The sequence below is a fragment of the Hyperolius riggenbachi genome, chromosome 5, assembly GCF_040937935.1.
Source record: "Hyperolius riggenbachi isolate aHypRig1 chromosome 5, aHypRig1.pri, whole genome shotgun sequence".
Lineage (NCBI taxonomy): Eukaryota > Metazoa > Chordata > Amphibia > Anura > Hyperoliidae > Hyperolius > Hyperolius riggenbachi.
The window spans coordinates 181,679,767-181,698,938 of record NC_090650.1 but is presented as its reverse complement, the minus strand read 5'-3'; the positions used below and the strand labels follow the sequence as shown (position 1 = coordinate 181,698,938).

Below are 19,172 nucleotides of genomic sequence, written 5' to 3'. Positions count from 1 at the left end.
TGGGTAGGCAAGGGGGAGGGGGGGGGGCACTCGGTAGAGCCTTTCTCCTTCCCCTGCCTGCCGCTACTTACACAGCCAATGGCCGGTTGAATAACCTTTTTCATATGTTGAAGATTGGACAGGCTTGAGATGGGGGGGGGGGGGGCACTGGGCTCTGGGGCATTGGGGTGATTGCCCCCCCTTGCCTTAATGGTAGCACCGGCCCTGGTTCTGGGGGTGAGGAGGGAACCCCATCCGAAGTTTCACAGAGGGGGCCCAGTGATTTCTAGTTATGCCCCTGCCCACCACTTTATCTTCCTGTGTGTACTGTTAGTATGCTAACAGGAAGTAATGTGTGCATGTTTTTACTTTCAGTTTGCCAATGACCATGGCATCTCATTGATGCTGGTGATCATTGATCACAGGCACTTAGATTGGTGAATGGGAATGGTGTTCCCATTCACTGATCTATGTACTAACTGGCAGTGACAAGAAAGTGCACAGGGCGGGTGATCGTAGCGGCGGCCGTATATCTATGTCCCGGGCAGGAACTGAAGTCATGAAGGGCATAGATATACTGTTGAGAATGGCTTAAAGGAGTTCTTTCGCGAAAAAAATAGGCAGTTAAAAAATGTGACAGATGACAGGTTTTGAGCCAGTCCATCTTTTTAAGGGGGATTCTCAGGGCTTTCTTTGTTTTCAACAGCATTTCCTGAACAACAGTTGCAAAATGTAACTGACATAATAGTGTGCAAGTGATTAGGGAGGCCGGCTGGTATCTTGCTATTTTGGCAGTTAAACTGCTGTTCAGGAAATGCTGTTGAAAACAAAGAAAGCCCTGAGAATCCCCCTTAAAAAGATGGACTGGCCCAAAACCTGTCATCTGTCACATTTTCTAACTGCCTACTTTTTTCGCGAAAGAACCCCTTTAAGTGGTTAAATAAAGACTGAATACTTTGAGGAACACACTACCCTTTGTTTGAATTAATGTTTTGATATAGACTGAGACAACAGGATATGTTTAGTCTAGTAGTTGTTATACAGAGTTTTTTTATATAAAGCTGTAGGAGTCTGTGTTTAATTGTACGATTAGATATACTAGCTAGCATACTGTTAAATTCATGATCTATATAAATAGATTTACGATTTAAGTGTGAAAAATAGTCCTGAATCCTACTTCATGGACATTAAACTTGCAGTTGGGAGTGTGTACGTTCTCCATCTGTTTGCATGGGTTTCCTTTGAGAACTCCAGCTTCCTCTCAGTCACATATACCATAAACATACAAAGACAGATTAAATGGCCTAGCTGCTCCCCATCACTCCTCCCCCCCCCCCCCCCTGAAAACAAAACGGCCTTAGACTAAAATAGGAACAAAAGGTAACGGCTGACTATAATGGTGGACATCAGATTGTGGGCGCCTCCTTTGAGGGAGAGATAGTGTCATGATGAAATACATTATGTAAAAGTTCAGTGGAAGCTGTCAGTGCAATTTAAATACATATATATATTCATATATACACACATATATATATATATATATATATATATATATATATATATATACACACACACACACACACACACACACACACACACACACACACACACACACATATATATATATAAACCGTACTCACACTACTGAAGCAATGTGGACATACTGGAGCAATTATAATGGCTGTATTGAAAAAAGAAACTTGTGAACCAACCAGAAGTTCAATGAAAATCTTGCAAACCTTTCAGCAATGATTTCACTCATCCCTAGTCTAGATCTTTCCAGTTTATTTTACAGGGATGTGTGTAACATCCACGGAAGCAGCGGCTGCGGGCACGCAGGGTGTCTCCGCAGCTGCCTCGCTTCCATGCTCTGGGACTTCGCCCATTCTTCTGGCGTCTAGTACGCCGAGGACGGGGTTGTCCATTGCTCATAGGGTTGCTGTATCACGCGGGCGCTAATGTTGGGCGAACACCTAGATGTTCGGGTTCGCGAACGTTCGCCGAACATCGCCGCAATGTTCAGGTGTTCGCGCCGAACTCCGAACATAATGGAAGTCAATGGGGACCCGAACTTTCGTGCTTTGTAAAGCTTCCTTACATGCTACATACCCCAAATTTGCAGGGTATGTGCACCTTGGGAGTGGGTACAAGAGGGAAAAAATATTTGAAAAAGAGCTTATAGTCTTTTAAATGTGGAAAATGTCATGTTTCTTTGCACAGGTAACATGCTTTTTGTCGCCATGCAGTCATAAATGTAATACAGAGAAGAGGTTCCAGGAAAAGGACCAGTAACGCTAACCCAGCACCAGCAGCAGCACACGTGATGGAACAGGAGGAGGAGGTGCAGGAGGAGAAGGCCACGCTTTTTGAGACACAACAACCCAGGCCTTGCATGAGGACAAGAAGCGTGCGGATAGCATGCTTTTTACCGCCATGCAGTCATAAATGTAATAAAGATGAGAGGTTCCATAAACAGGGACCGGCAACGCTAACCCAGCAGCAGCAGCACACGTGATGGAACAGGAGGAGGCGCAGGAGGAGAAGGCCACGCTTTGAGACACAACAACCCAGGCCTTGCAGGAGGACAAGAAGCGTGCGGATAGCATGCTTTTTACCGCTATGCAGTCATAAATGTAATAAAGATCAGAGGTTCCATAAACAGGGACCGGCAACGCTAACCCAGCAGCAGCACACGTGATGGAACAGGAGGAGGCGCAGGAGGAGAAGGCCACGCTTTCAGGCGCAACTCAGGCCTTGCATGAGGACAAGAAGTGTGCGGATAGCATGCTTTGTACCACCATGCAGTCATAAATGTAATAAAGATAAGAGGTTCAATAAACAGGGACCGGGCGGCAACGCTAACCCAGCAGCAGCAGACGTGATGGAACAGGAGGAGGCGCAGGAGGAGAAGGCCACGCTTTCATGTGCAACTCAGGCCTTGCATGAGGACAAAAAAATGCGTGCGCAAAGCAATGCAATGAGTAGTTTTCAGGACACAATGGGCTATTCGGAGGAGCTATTCCCACCCCCACAATCTTCTACCTGTGAAAGGTCAATGGAACAGCCACAAATGTTGTGCCCGGATTCACAACCTTTTTCTGTGGAAAATGCACCTTGCACTGAAATGCAAGGCGAGGCCGAGGATGAACATGACGTCAACAACTCAACATGACGCAAAATGGGGGTGGAACAGAAAGCTGCTTTCAATGTTTTGAAGGCCTTAATTGCCTCCGGTGGCCAGTTAGATGCATCATTCATCACACCCAAATCCCAGAGCAATGTGTGCAGGAATTTGAATCGCAGGAGGTGTACCGAGATCATCTGGACAAGTGACCAAGTGACCAAGTGACAAGTGACCAAGTGACAAGTGACAAAGTGAAAAGTGACAAAGTGACCAGTGACAAAGTGACAAAGTGACTGACAAAGTGACAAAATGACAAAGTGACAAAATGACAAAGTGACAAGTGACAACGTGACAAGTGACAAGTGACAAAGTGACAAGTGACAAAGTGACAAAATGACAAAGTGACAAAGTGACCAGTGACAAAGTGACAAGTGAGAGGTTGTTCTGGGGAGCTCTACTCCACTGCACACAGTCACATATGAGGAGAGGTCTCGTCGGGACTGCTGATCCTCCTCAGCTTGCTCAAAGCCTTGAGGGTTCCTGAAGATCCTCTGCTTGGAGTTCGCCGGGGTTCAACTTGGTGTCGGGGTCGGCGGCGTCCTCCTCACTCCAACGTGGCAGATCTTCTGTTGAAGGAAAAAAAAAAACATTTTTTAAAGTCCAGTACCGCTTCTGAAGGACTCACCAAGAGATGCAGGAGCGCTTCAATCTAGCGCACCATCGCTCGCTGGGTGATGTCCCTCCCTACGCGCTGGAATTCTACGCTGCACATGCTAGCACGCTTTTGCGCAGTGCCGAGGCGCATTCCAGCAGCTAGCTACCAAGCTTCTGTGGATCTGATTGGGCCACCATGTTGGATCTCTGCCAAGTCCTCCAAAATTTTGAGCAATCCACGTTGCTTGTGACTGAGCAGTGACAACTCTACAGTCAGCATTACAATACCACTGCTGTGTTTACTGAAGAAATCAATGTTGAAGATGGAAACCGCTGGCATGATGCAAGTGGGGGAATCTGAAGATGAAAATGATCAGCGTGATGATACCAACATCAGGCAACCTGCCTCAGGAAACGCTGGTCCCAGCTATGACAAAGAACAGGACGAGGAACAGCTGGAGTTGGAGCAGGAATTGGATGCCCCCACTGCCGAGGGACAGAGCGGTGCACGTTGGACTTCCACAATTTAGCGGGAATGGACAGCAGAAGAGGAAGAAAGTGATGCTGGTGACGAATATGGTGCATCACAACAATCACAACGCTCACAAGAACATGAAGACAGAGGAGTTTGGCAGGATTCTCTGGCACACATGGCTCAATTCATGCTAGACTGCATTGAACGCGGCCCGCGCATTGTTCACTATTCATTATTATTCATTATTCTGGACAACACCAATTACTGGGTTTATACCCAGTTTATACAAACACAATGTTAAAAAACTGATTGAAGAAAGTGTCAGACAGGTCAAAAATGGAACAATTCCAGCAGGCCCTTGAGGATGGAGACTTTAGAGAGGAGATTGACATCCTCCTCCTTCTCTAGCCAGTTGTACGCCGACAGACTGACTTCAGCAAACCCAGGAGGACTAGGAGGGCAGCAAAGAACACAAGCTGCTGCTAGTGCCCAAAAGGGAATGGTATTGGCAGTGTCCTTGGAGTGGGAACATTTTCTGACACCCATGCAGCAGCCCACAGAACAGCAATCGGGCAGTTCCACGTCCTCCAACACCAATCGCCTGGAGAAGATGGTCAAGGACTACATGTCAGATGGCGTAGCTGTGTTGAACAATCCATCTGCAGACAGACGGTGAGTGTGACAGCACAGAAGGACCATGGCAACTCACTCATAGTACCACAGTTTGATAGTGCTGCCCAAAAAAATATATGGATCCGTGGACCCGGGCAGTACTGGGAAGTGGGAACGCAGATTTTAGTACCTAAACACACGATACAACATGTTTTCCGGGGTCGGACTCTGAGGCACATACAGATGGTCCCGATCATCATCCTCATCATACAACTCTTCTCCTGAGTCTGACCCTCCCACTACCTCTGCCACCCCAACATCCCCAGACACAGACCCCTCATCGTCCTCAACATTAACTTGGGATGCTGGCCTGAGCCCGACCTCCTCCTCCACATCAGGCCCCATCATCTCCTCAATGGCAGCCCTCAATAATCGCTCTGGCGCCGGACCGATGGACACAACATTCTCCTCCGGGGAGGGCTGCTGCTGACCTCTGGCTGCTGGGGTGGATGTTATAGCTTGCGTGGGGCGTTGGCTGTTGCTGTTGTTGGGAGTGCTGCTCACAGCGGAGGTCTCTGAGGAACTCATGGTGAGCTCATATAGTGGTTGACGTTGAGTGGAGTATTACTGATCCCAGCAATATACACACTGACTGGCAGAGTACGCAATGCTATATAGTGGTTGACGGTGAGGGAAGTACTACAGATCCCAGCAATATACACAGTGACTGGCAGTACAATGGTATGGGTGGGTGAGCAGAGTACTACAGATCCCAGCAATGCTATATAGTAATGGGGTGACTGAGTGAGCGGCAGTGTACTACTGTTCCCAGCAGACACAGAGTGGCAGTAAACACAATGCTATATAGTGTGGCTGAGCGAGGTACACAGAGTGGCAGTAAACACAATGCTATATAGTGTGGCTGAGCGAGGTACATAGAGTGGCAGTAAACACAATGCTATATAGTGTGGCTGAGTGAGTGGTGTAGTACTGTTCCCAGCAGACACAGAGTGGCAGTAAACACAATGCTATATAGTGTGGCTGAGCGAGGTACACAGAGTGGCAGTAGACAGAATGCAATATAGTGTGGCTGAGCGAGCGGTGTACTACTATTCCCAGCAGACACAGAGTGGCAGTAAACAGAATGCTATATAGTGTGGCTGAGCGAGGTACACAGAATGGCAGTCAACACAATGCTATATAGTGTGGCTGAGCGAGCGGTGTAGTACTGTTCCCAGCAGACACAGAGTGGCAGTAAACACAATGCTATATAGTGTGGCTGAGCGAGGTACACAGAGTGGCAGTAAACACAATGCTATATAGTGTGGCTGAGCGAGCGGTGTACTACTATTCCCAGCAGACACAGAGTGGCAGTAAACACAATGCTATATAGTGTGGCTGAGCGAGGTACACAGAATGGCAGTCAACACAATGCTATATAGTGTGGCTGAGCGAGCGGTGTAGTACTATTCCCAGCAGACACAGAGTGGCAGTAAACACAATGCTATATAGTGTGGCTGAGCGAGGTACACAGAGTGGCAGTAAACACAATGCTATATAGTGTGGCTGAGCGAGCGGTGTACTACTATTCCCAGCAGCGACACAATGACTGGGGGGACCCTGGCTAGCATGGCTGGAGCGCGAACTATCCTGCCTGCCTACCCAAAGCTAAACCCACAGAAAAATGGCGGAGATATTTATTTACCCGAACCACGTGACAGTTTGGCCAATCAGAGCGCGTTCGGGTCCGAACCACGTGACTCGTTCGGCCAATCACAGCGCTAGCCGAACGTTCGGGGAACATTCGGTCATGCGCTCTTAGTTCGGCCATGTGGCCGAACGGTTTGGCCGAACACCATCAGGTGTTCGGCCGACCTCGAACATCACCCGAACAGGGTGATGTTCTGCAGAACCCGAACAGTGGCAAACACTGTTCGCCCAACACTAGCTGGTGCTCGCGGAGACGGGACCTTTATGGGGGGAGGAGGCGCGTCAGCTGACTGGCTGGTCGGCTGACGTCAGAGGAGACTCACGGCGCTCAGGATTGGCTGATTGGTGGTGGGCGCGGCCATGGGGTCTCCTCTGCTTCAAAAGTCTTCAGTCTTCACTCGCAACCTGTCTGCTGTTGCGAATACTTATGTGCTAGCGCTCAGACCTTAGATAGTATCCGGTGTGCTTTGATCTGGGAGGAAACCAGGGATTTCACACAAGACTAGGATTATTCTATTATTGTATATTTGATATTCTGTGTATGACTCTGTCTATCCTCTGACCCTGCTCTTGCTTATCGATTCTGTACTTCTGCCCATCTGACTCTGTTGCTGAACTTTGCCTGATATCTCACTACTCTCTTGCCTGTCGATTTTGTAATGTACCTGCCCGACTGTTGCTGATCCTAGCCTGTCTGACCATTCTACTCACCAGTGAGCCCTGTCACTGGTGAGGTGCTCTTTAATAGTACCCACCAGCTCCTCTGGTGAGGTTTAGCAAAACTATTCAGTTACTGTGTACCAATAGTGCCCACCAGCTCCTCTGGTGAGGTCTAGCAAAACTATTCAGTTACTGTTGCACCAAGCACTATACACCTTGCTAGCTATACTTGCATTATTGGTGATTCTGCAGATCACCACATAATCAGGTATCGCGTCTGAATTATCTGTGATTCTGCAGATTGCACATAATCAGACGTCTGTGTTGCTACACCAATCGTTACAATGTGTAGATATGTGTAGATGATTAGGGATGAGCAAAATTGCCAAACAACAGTTTTGCCATTTCATTAAATGTATTCAAGTCTATGGAGCCAAATTTTGTGGTTAAAGTGGTCTGAAAGCCAGCATTTCTACTTTGCTCTAAAAGATTCCTCACAGCTTGAAAGTTACTATCCCAGAAAAAAATTCTAGCAGAACATCACTGAAATGGTTAAACAAAGCACTTTCTCCTGCTATTCAGCTTCAAATCCGCATACAAACTAGAGATAACAGTATATTTTTTACTTGTTAAACACAAGTGTTTTCAGGGCAAGAAAAACTACACTTTGGAAACTTGTAATTTGTAAACAGACAATATTACGTGTGCACAAAAGCAATTATGATAACTATGAGTAATAAAAAGTAGGAAAACACATTTTTATTGAATGTTATGTCGGAGTTTCAGACCACTTTAAACTGCAAAGCCCCCATAGATATCAATACCAAATTTAGTATGCATATGAAGGCTAAGCCAGAGAACATGTCAAAAAAATGTTTTTTTACAAGACCTTGCAGCTTTTGAGAACATCAATATTATTTTTTGTGCGGGATAAATTGCATTTTAAACCCAGTGCAGTGTTAAATTACAGCAGCTTCAATGTCAATACGTTTGTCATGACTTATTCCATAAAAGATTATGGATCTTCAATTATTTGGGCTGGATGCACGCTTATGTATGGGGGAGGGCCCCATGCTCTATTTTCCTAATCGTTAGGTTGTTGTTTTTTTTACCACACACTGCGATGGAAAATTCATTTTTGTTTTCCACTATAGTGGAAAATGGGTTTTCATACTATTTTGTAAATTGTGGACTTAAGCTTGATGTCTCTAGAGATTATGAATAATATGGTTTAACAGTTATCTAAACTTATCTTTGATTTGATCTCTCTCCAACACCAATGTTAGCAAGGATACAGATTTGTTACACAGGAATAATTACAATATTCTTACCATGATAGCTGCTGAGCTGGAACAAGATAAGTAGAATACAGCTATACGTGAAGCCATTATTCTATAACAGCGAAGCATGTTCATTAACTTTGTTATCATGAAAAACAAAATGATTCCATTTAAACGCCGAGACCACTGTAAAAGTAAAACACAAAATGGTAATTTTGCAAGCTGTAACGTGAATTTTACATATATTTTAACTTCTCAGAAAAAATATTGATATCACTATTTTAGGTGTTATTGTGAACAGCTCCTGTTAGACAGAGGGGGGTTAGTTCACAAAACAAATCTCACAAATAAGCATTCCTTTACCTATTACTTCACTTACCTTTAAAAATAACTTTTCACTATTTTTTAACTTTGTTCCTTGTTCCCAAATTAACTTCAATATTTCTTTTATTGCCTTATTTTTAGGACTTTCTTGTTGATTGGATGCTTATAAAGTTATGTATAGGTAAGGTGAGATAATTCATGAAAAAAGTTTAGTGAATCCAACCCATTGTAACATAGGGAACGACGTGGGTACAGGAGCGCGAATACACAAACAATGTTTGAGATGCGCGGCGACAATGTCTGTCACGGAGGATCAGACCTTTAGAGAGAACCTGAGGCAGGTATTTTGAATCTTAAGAGAACACAGAGGCATGTTCTGTGCATAGTCACATGCCTCTGTGTCTCGCTATTGCTGCCTCTAGTCTACCCCAGGGTCTGCTGTGCCCCCCTGTAAAAAGTGCCAGGCTAGCGACAAGCTCCTTATCGCTAGCCTTCTATTTACCTGCAGACTGTCTTTCAATATTGTCATGACCTGGGAGGTACCTGGGTCGCAGCTTAGCTTCCGATTGGAGGAAGCGCACAGAGGCGGGCATCGACAGGCGGGGGAGCGTGTATTGAATGACAGTCTGCAGGTAAATAGGAGCCTAGCGACAAGGAGATTGTTGCTAGCCTTGCATGTGGCATGTGATTATGCACAGGACATGCCTCTGTGTTCTCTTAAGATTCAAAATACCTGCTTCGGTGTTACAATTCATGTTGTGTCATCTCCTGCCTGCTGGTGGTGGTATTGAGTTGGACTGCCTTGGACTTCCACTATCCACCAGCAGGTGGCTTATCATCACATACAAAGACCTGCAGTTCTGTGTCTGGCCTGCAGATGCCTCTAATGGGACATATGCCAATCACCTCCAGCTGCTTCCTGTTTCATGGATCATATAAGTCTGCCCCTTCCTCCTAGTCATTGCCAGAACTTCCTTCGTTATAGGTCTGAGTCTCTGGTCACCTCTGTTTACCTGATTCCTGGTACCCTGTACCTTGTTCTAATATCTGATTACCTGTTGCTGAACCTTTGCTTGTCCTGACTCTGCTTCTGTTCATTCCTCTGTGCCTTGCTTGTATTTGATTTACCGCTGCTGACTCTGATATTCCGTCTTGACCTGTCTTTGCCTACCTCCTGTGATACCGCACCATTGTATATATATTTGCTTGAACATATTTGTATACATCTCTCCTGCATGCTGTTTGTAAATAGATAGATAGTTAGTAAGGGTTTTGGTTGTATGTGTGCACACTGTTTTGTTTGGTTTGCGGGAGATTCACTGTATATATTGTTTGCATATGGTTGCATTTTATTTGCATGATTTGGTTCATAATAAACACATTTTTGCACATTCCCGTTTCAGTGTCAGTGTTTCTGCAAACTGTGGTCATTCCCTGCAATACCTGTTTCTTCCGTAACACTAGGGTTCTCTTTAAGCTTCAACCACTCCTGCGCAAAGTACCAAAATCGATTGAACTCTTGTTCGCGTTCATCGTGTGCCGTCGCATGTACCCACCAGCAGGCAGATGGATCGGGGAAATGCTCGTCAACGTCTTTGTAATCAATCTTCCTGCATAGTTAGGTGAGTATTCAGCTTAAGACCAGCAGTGGAAGGGTTACAAGATAAGAGCGGAGGGATGCCGTGCTGGTGTGAGCAGAGGTAAGAGCAGCAGAGATCAAAGCTGGTGAGTAAGAAAATTACAAGTGGAAGCGAGGGGGGAGGAAGGGGGGCCATTTACCTAGCATGTGGCTGGTGTCTGCAGAATGTCACTTGTCCTTGTATTAGCATTAGAGTTGGGCCGAACGGTTCGCCGGCGAATGTTCGCGCGAACTTAGGTGGTTCGCGTGCGGGTACCGCACGCGAACGTTTTGCGGAAGAAGTTCGGTTCGCCCATAATGCACCTGAGGGTCAACTTTGACCCTCTACATCACAGTCAGCAGGCCCAGTGTAGCCAATTAGGCTACACTAGCCCCTGGAGCCCCACCCCCCTTATATAAGGCAGGCAGCGGCGGCCATTACGGCCACTCGTGTGCCTGCATTAGTGAGAGTAGGGCGAGCTGCTGCAGTCTCTCATATAGGGAAAGATTAGTTAGGCTTAACTTCTTCCTGGCTGCATACCTGTTCTGTTCAGTGAGCCCTCAGCCCACTGCATACCTGTACTGTGATCCTGCCACTGCATACCTGTTCAGTGATCCTGCCACTGCATACCTGTTCTGTGAACCCACCCACCACCACTGCATACCTGTTCAGTGATCCTGCCACTGCATACCTGTTCTGTGAACCCACCCACCACTGCATACCTGTTCAGTGATCCTGCTGCCACTGCATACCTGTTCTGTGAACCCACCCACCACTGCATACCTGTTCAGTGATCCTGCCACTGCATACTTGTTCTGTGAACCCACCCACCACCACTGCATACCTGTTCAGTGATCCTGCCACTGCATACCTGTTCTGTGAACCCACCACTGCATACCTGTTCTGTGAACCCACCCACCACTGCATACCTGTTCAGTGATCCTGCTGCCACTGCATACCTGTTCTGTGAACCCACCCACCACTGCATACCTGTTCAGTGATCCTGCCACTGCATACTTGTTCTGTGAACCCACCCACCACCACTGCATACCTGTTCAGTGATCCTGCCACTGCATACCTGTTCTGTGAACCCACCCACCACTGCATACCTGTTCAGTGATCCTGCTGCCACTGCATACCTGTTCTGTGAACCCACCCACCACTGCATACCTGTTCAGTGATCCTGCCACTGCATACTTGTTCTGTGAACCCACCCACCACCACTGCATACCTGTTCAGTGATCCTGCCACTGCATACCTGTTCTGTGAACCCACCCACCACTGCATACCTGTTCAGTGATCCTGCTGCCACTGCATACCTGTTCTGTGAACCCACCCACCACTGCATACCTGTTCAGTGATCCTGCCACTGCATACTTGTTCTGTGAACCCACCCACCACCACTGCATACCTGTTCAGTGATCCTGCCACTGCATACCTGTTCTGTGAACCCACCACTGCATACCTGTTCTGTGAACCCACCCACCACTGCATACCTGTTCAGTGATCCTGCTGCCACTGCATACCTGTTCTGTGAACCCACCCACCACTGCATACCTGTTCAGTGATCCTGCCACTGCATACTTGTTCTGTGAACCCACCCACCACCACTGCATACCTGTTCAGTGATCCTGCCACTGCATACCTGTTCTGTGAACCCACCACTGCATACCTGTTCTGTGAACCCACCCACCACTGCATACCTGTTCAGTGATCCTGCTGCCACTGCATACCTGTTCTGTGAACCCACCACTGCATACCTGTTCTGTGAACCCACCACTGCATACCTGTTCAGTGAACCCGCCACTGCATACCTGTTCTGTTCAGTGGACCCGCCACTGTATACCTGTTTAGTGAACCCGCCACTGCATACCTGTTCTGTTCAGTGGAGTTTGGTGTGTCAGTGTGAAGCAGTACCTTAATTACACTACCTGATTGATGTATACACATGCAAGATGTTTTAAAGCACTTTAGGCCTGTCATTTAGCATTCAATGTGATTTCTGCCCTTAAAACGCTGCTTTTCGTCAAATCCAGATTTTTCCCGGGGACTTTTGGCGTGTATCCCACTCCGCCATGCCCCCCTCCAGGTGTTAGACCCCTTGAAACATCTTTTCCATCACTTTTGTGGCCAGCATAATTATTTTTTTTTTTCAAAGTTCGCATCCCCATTGAAGTCTATTGCGGTTCGCGAACTTTAACGCGAACCGAACCTTCCGCGGAAGTTCGCGAACCCGGTTCGCGAACCTAAAATCGGAGGTTCGGCCCAACTCTAATTAGCATGTGTTTCCAGGAGGGAGAAGCAGGGTCGGCCCTAGACTTTTTGCCGCCTGAGGTAAACTTAGAAAAAAATCGCTGCCCCCCCTCAAGCCGTGGGTGGGGGGCCGCCGAGCTGGAGGGGGTAGCGGGCAGGAAGGGAGTATTGGGCAGAGCGGCCTGGGTCCCCCGATCTGCGCTCCCCCTCCAGCTTTAAAAAGTTAAGTAGCAGCCGCTACTAGTAAGAGGCAACGGGCGGGGAACACTCACCTCTTCCGCATTCCAGCATGTGTTCCACTGTCGTCACTAACCTGCAACGCCGCCCACTGTATTGTAAGTGGACTGCATTGCAGGGAGTGACGACAGTGGAGCGCACACTGGAACATGGGAGAGGTAAGTCATCCCCGCCCGTTGCTTCTTACTAGTAGCGGCTGCTACTTAACTTTTTAAAGCTGGAGGGGGGGTGCAGATAGAGGGACCCAGGCAAGGGAGGGGGGGGTCCGGCCCCCCTCCCCGCCACTTTGCCCAATACCCCCTTCCTGTCCGCTACCCCCTTCAGCTCGGCGGCCCCCCCACACCCACGGACAGGCAGGTGCCGCCCCCCAGAAGTGCTGCCTGAGGCTTTTGTTTCACCCCGCCTCATGGGCGGACCGGCCCTGGGGAGAAGAGAACTGCAGCTGTTGCCGACAACCACAGATGCAAGCCTGGGAGTGAGCAGGTATTTGAAGATTCTGCACAGCTGACATATACATAACAGACTGTCATGCAGCTACAATCCGAATCTGGTGGAAACTAGCTGTCCCTCGCCGCCAGCTAGTTTTGTTTTCGCTGAGAGGCCCCGCATATACTTCTTTGCATTCCGGTCCAGAATAGCGTCCTGCGCAGGACGCTATTGAGGACGGTAACATGAAGAAGGATATGCGTGGCCAGGCCTGTGCGGGTGCAAAAAGGGGATCGGGGGGCTCCGTGAGTGACTGTAAGGGCACGGGATGGCTGCTGGGAATTGGTAGAAGCCCCAGGCAAGTAAAACTGATTTTTTTATCCCTGGCTTAAGTGTCCATTTAAGGACCACTGTAGCAAAAATGTGTAAAATTTAAAATACATGTGTATTAGTACATTCATTTCAGATTAATTTACTAAAAAATTTTTTTCCTATGTTCTTGTCACTTACAGTAGGCAGTAGAAATGTGATAGATCTGACAGATTTTGTACTAATCCATCTCATCACAGGGGATTCTCAGGACTTTTTGAAAGCACTCCCTGGATGGCAGTGGCATACTCAAACTGCCAGAACAGTGCGCACAGGAATAGAAAGGCTTTGCAGCACCACTGCACTAGAGATGTTGCGACCCGCAGATTTTGGTTCACGAACCGCTGAACATCGCAAATCGCAATAGACTTCAATGGGCAGGCAAACTTTCAAAACTACAAACACTAATTCTGGCCACAGAAGTGATGGAAAAGATGCTTCAAGGGGTCAAACACCTGGAGGGGGGCATGGCGGAGTGGGATACACGCCAAAAGTCCCGGGGAACATTACGGAATTGACACACAGCAGGGTTTTAAGGGCAGAAATCACATTGCATTGCTAATTTGGAGGCCTAAAGTGCTTTGAAACATCTTGCATGTGTATACATCAGGTAGTGTAATTAGTGTACTGCCTCACACTGACACACCAAACTCACTGTGTAATGCACCGCAAACAGCTGTTTGTGTAGTGATGGCGGTGCTGGACTGGTGCGCACAATGGCGACAGTGCAGACGATGGCGGTTTTCAAGCCCATATGGTCGGGCTGAGGTAGCTCAATGACAGAACAACAGTGACTGTCCAGCATATCGAATTTGGTCTGTCTACAATGAAGCAACGACCTTATCTTCTTGAGTTTGCCCCCAACACACTTATATAGGTCATTGGTTAATTGTGATACGCAAGCCCCTTCACTGCAGCAAGGTAACGATCACAAAGGGGAATTGACACATGTACATGCCTTTTGTTTTGTTTTTGCAGCCAGAAAAATGATTATTCTTTTTGTTAGTGGCCTTAAAAATTCAGGAATCCACCTGGAGTCCTGAACCCTGTTGGTGGTGGCGGAGAAGGCAGTCAAGCAGCCTACAGGCAGAGATGCTGTGTGGGGACTGACAGTCTTGGGGCAGGCAGTCACACGGCATGCAGGCAGAGATGCTGTGTGTGGGGACTGACTTAGTCTTCAGGCAGGCAATAGTCCTCCGGGATCCATCCCTCATTCATTTTGATAAAGGAGAGGTACTGAACACTTTTTTGACCTAGGCGACTTCTCTTCTCACTGACAATGCCTCCAGCTGCGCTGAAGGTCCTTTCTGACAGGATGCTTGAGGCAGGGCAAGCCAGAGGTTGGATGGCAAATTGTGACAGCTCTGGCCACAGGTCAAGCCTGCGCACCCAGTAGTCCAGGGGTCCAGAGTGGGAGCCTGAGAAACGGCCACCACACATCCAAGGAAGGACCCAATGTGCTGTATAAGTAATGTACCTGCCCTGACCGTGCTTTGCAGACCAGGCATCTGTGGTTAGATGGACTCTTGACCCAATACTGTGTGCCAGAGATGACACCACTTGCCTTTCAACATCACGGTACAGTTTGGGTATCGGCTTTTTAGAAAAATAATTGCGGCCTGTATCTTCCACTGCGGTGTCCCAATCGCCACAAATTTTTGGAAGGCCTCAGAGTCCACCAGCTGGTATGGTAACAGCTGGCGAGCTAACAGTTCTGCTAAGCCAGTTGTCAGATGCCGGGCAAGGGGGTGACTGGCAGACATTGCCTTCTTCCGCTCAAAGATTTCCTTAATGGACACCTGGCTGCTGTGGGCTGAGGAGCAGGAGCTGCTACCACCACACATCCAAGGAAGGCAGCAGGCACGGCAGTCCTGACTCAGGGAGGTAGTGACAAAAAACAACAATACAGGAGGACTCTTTCGAGGCCCTGCTGTATAATGATGAGACGAATACACTTGAAATCCTTTAATGAGAATCTGTTATGGAGGGCAAGTCTGCCATCCATTCAAGAGAAAGGTATGCACCGACTGCCAGGTATAATACAATGTGCAGTCCCAGATGCAGTGAAAGGTATACACTGACTGGACTAATACAGTGTGCAGTCACACAGGTGCAGTGAAAGGTATGCACTGACTGCTGGTATAATACAATGTGCAGTCACACAGATGCAGTGAAAGGTATGCAGTGACTGCAAACAGCTGTTTGTGTTGTGATGGCCGTGCTGGACTGGTGCGCACGATGGCGAGAGTGCAGGAGATGGCGGTTTTAAAGCCCATATGGTCAGGCTGAGGTAGTTTAATGACAGAACAACAGTGATAAAGCGGCTGAAGATGCTGCACCTGAAGGAGGAAGAGGAGGCGGAGGGCGGCTTTGCGTTTGTGTGTTGCTTTTCCTCAGGTGGTCATCCTATTGCCGTTTGTGCTTTCTCACCATGTGCCTTCGTAAGACAGTTGTCCCTACGTGGGTCTTGGTCTTTCCACGACTCAATTTTTACTGGCAGGGAGTACAGATGGCATTGCTCTATTCTGACAAAAAAAATCCACACCGCTGAGCCCTGGAATGATGGCACTTTGGTGGTGGCGTCAGCAGCTGACCTTGAAGGGCATGTTGGCTGGCAGTCCATAGGTGGCGATACATGCCCCCGGACACTGCCAAGAGCTGTTTCTGACGATGAGCTCCCCCTGCTTCTTTCAGAAACTCGTCTCCTCCTACTCCTCTCTGACTCCCCCTTTGAACTGTCCCCCTGTTCATCTTTTCTATTGGGAACCTACGTGACATCCATGGCAGTATCATCATCATCATCATAATCATCCTCCACAGCTTCGCTTGTATCAGACACCTCCAAAACTGCACCAACAACAGGTACTTCATCATCCTCACACCTTCGCCCATACTGACGCCTAACTCACACATATGAGATGGTGGCGTAACATGCTTAGCGCCGTCATCTTGTAACAATAATGGCTGTGAATCAGTTAATTCCCCACCAAATAACTCCTGCGAAGTGTCAAATGGAGCAGATGTAGTGCTAGTAGTAGCAGTGGTGGCTGCGGAGGAAGATATGTCATGGTTCCGTGTGGAAGCTGCGGAAGATGAGGTGTGGTCTGTTTTAAATAGTCAACTACTTCCTGGCAATCTTGGGAGTTCATGGCACGTGCTTTCTGAACTCTGTACTTTGGTCCACGGCCACACACAATTACGTCAGCATGACTTCTAACAGACCTGCCGGGTATCCTGCCTCTGGCTCTGCCTCTGCTTTTTGATTTGTCCATATTGGGGGGGGGGGGGAGGGATGAAGTGAAAGGTATGCACTGACTTGACTAATATAATGTGCAGTCACACAGATGCAGTGAAAGCTATACATTGACTGCTGGTATAATACATTATGCAGTCACACAGGTGCAGTGAAAGGTATCCACTGACTGCTGCTATAATACAATGTGCAGTCACACAGGTTCAGTGAAAAGGTTGCAGTGACTGCTGGTATAACAATGTGCAGTCACACAGATGCAGTGAAAGGTATGCAGTGACTGCTGGTATAATAATGTGCAGTCACACAGGTGCAGTGAAAATGGATGCACTGACTGCTGGTATATAAAACAGCATGTGGTCACACAGATGCAGTGAAATGTTAGCAGTGACTGCTATATATAACAGCGTGCGGTCACTCAGGTGCAGTGAAAGGTATGCACGGACTAGTATAAAAAAACAGCGTGCGGTCACACAGGTGCATTGAAAAGGTATGCACAGACTGGTATATAAAACAGCGTGCGGTTACACAGGTGCACTGAAAAGGTATGCACGGACTGGTATATAAAACAGCGTACGGTCACACAGGTGCAGGGAAAAGGTATGCACGAACTGGTATATAAAACTGCGTGCGGTCACACAGGTGCAGTGAAAGGTCTGCATGGACTGGTATATAAAACAGCGTGTGGTCACACAGGTGCAGTGAAAGGTATGCAGTGACTGGTATTAGAATACAATGTGCAGCAGTCACACTAGGCATTGAATGTGCTGGGCCTGGCACAGTATAGCAATTAGCAAGGGCCAGCTGCGACAGACAGGGCTGTACATGCAGTGTCAGTGGGCCACACAAAAAAAAAACACATCACAAGAACATTAGCTCTCAAAAGAGCTGTTTTGGTGGTGCTTTTCAGAAACAAATATCAGCAAGGAGCAAGCTAACAAGAGCCTAACTAACCTATCTCTGCAGCAATCTCTCTCCCTTCTCTCACTAATGCAGCAGCACACAGAGTGAGAAAATGGCCGACGCTGCTGCCTTATGTAAGGGGGGGGGGGGGGCCTCCAGGAGGGAGAGCAGCCTGATTGGCTGCCAAGTGTCTGCTGACTGATGCGAATGCGAACCTGTGCTGTTCACGCGAATAAGTTCGCGTGCGAACCGTTTGGGACATCTCTACACTGCACAAACCCTTTTCAAGGATTGCTTTTGAAAAGACTAAATATTGAAAATATGTCACGAGGAGATGTGCTAGTCCAAAATCTGTCAGATCTGTCAGAAGAATTTTACTAGCTACTGTAAGTGACAGCTACATTAGAAAAAATAAATTAGTAGTGCACTTTACTCTGGGACAAATGTACAACTTATACATAAGTATTTTAAAGGATGAAGTGAGAAGAATATGAAGGCTGCCATATTTATTTCCTTTTAAACGGTAGCCCTGCTGATCTATTTGGCTGCAGTATTGTCTGAATCACAACAAGCATGCAGCTAATCTCGCATCTGATCTGCATATGCTTGTTCAGGGTCTTGTGAAGTGTCGGAGGTCTGTTGATCCTGTCACTGGGATCAAGGGGCGAGCAGCCCAAGGGCGTGGAGTCTAAGCAGGCATGGGTCTTTACCAGCGCACTCCCCTAGTGGGTGGTGGACTACTTTGCTGCCTGGTGCCTGCCAGGTCACGACCCCCCGGACTACCGCACCAGGGAAGAACAAAGGGTACCTAGTGGGATAGGAGGGGCCTCAAGCAGAGTGGGCCGTAGCGTAATCGGGCCAGGACAGGCTAGCAAGACAGGAAGGCCTAACCACTAGGGATCCCTGGAAGGGGTTTCCAGGAGGGGAATGGACTGATGGGATAATCATGGTAAGGGAGCTGACTCAGCCAGGGGGAAACCCGGGTAAGGAGCTGATAGCAACAGATCCCAGGAGGGTTCTGCCTGACAGGGTAAGTCCTAGTAGTCAGAATACCTCTGGGAAGGCAAGCCAGGTACCCAAGAGAGGAATGGACAGGCTGGAGCTAAAGGTAGCTACAGATGACAGGAGAGTCCCCGGAGGGGAACTGGAAGGCTGAGGAAATCCGGCAGATGCTGTAGATTGTAGGAGAAAGTTCCCGGATGGAAACAGGCATGTGGAGGGAAACCCCAGGATGCTGCAGGTGACAGAAGAGTTCCCAGGAAGGGTACCGACAGGCAAGGGGAAACCTCTGGTAGCT

General features: G+C 47.9%; 1 protein-coding gene across 1 annotated transcript in view; it reads right to left on the bottom strand.

Moving 5' to 3' along the window:
• Positions 1–19,172, bottom strand: part of LOC137518507 (polycystin-1-like protein 1) — a 330,792-nt gene that overhangs the window by 129,773 nt on the left and 181,847 nt on the right. The window contains exon 10 of the mRNA XM_068236461.1: positions 8,546–8,680. Coding sequence (XP_068092562.1) covers positions 8,546–8,680 — 135 coding nt within the window. The remainder of the gene's footprint in view (positions 1–8,545; positions 8,681–19,172) is intronic.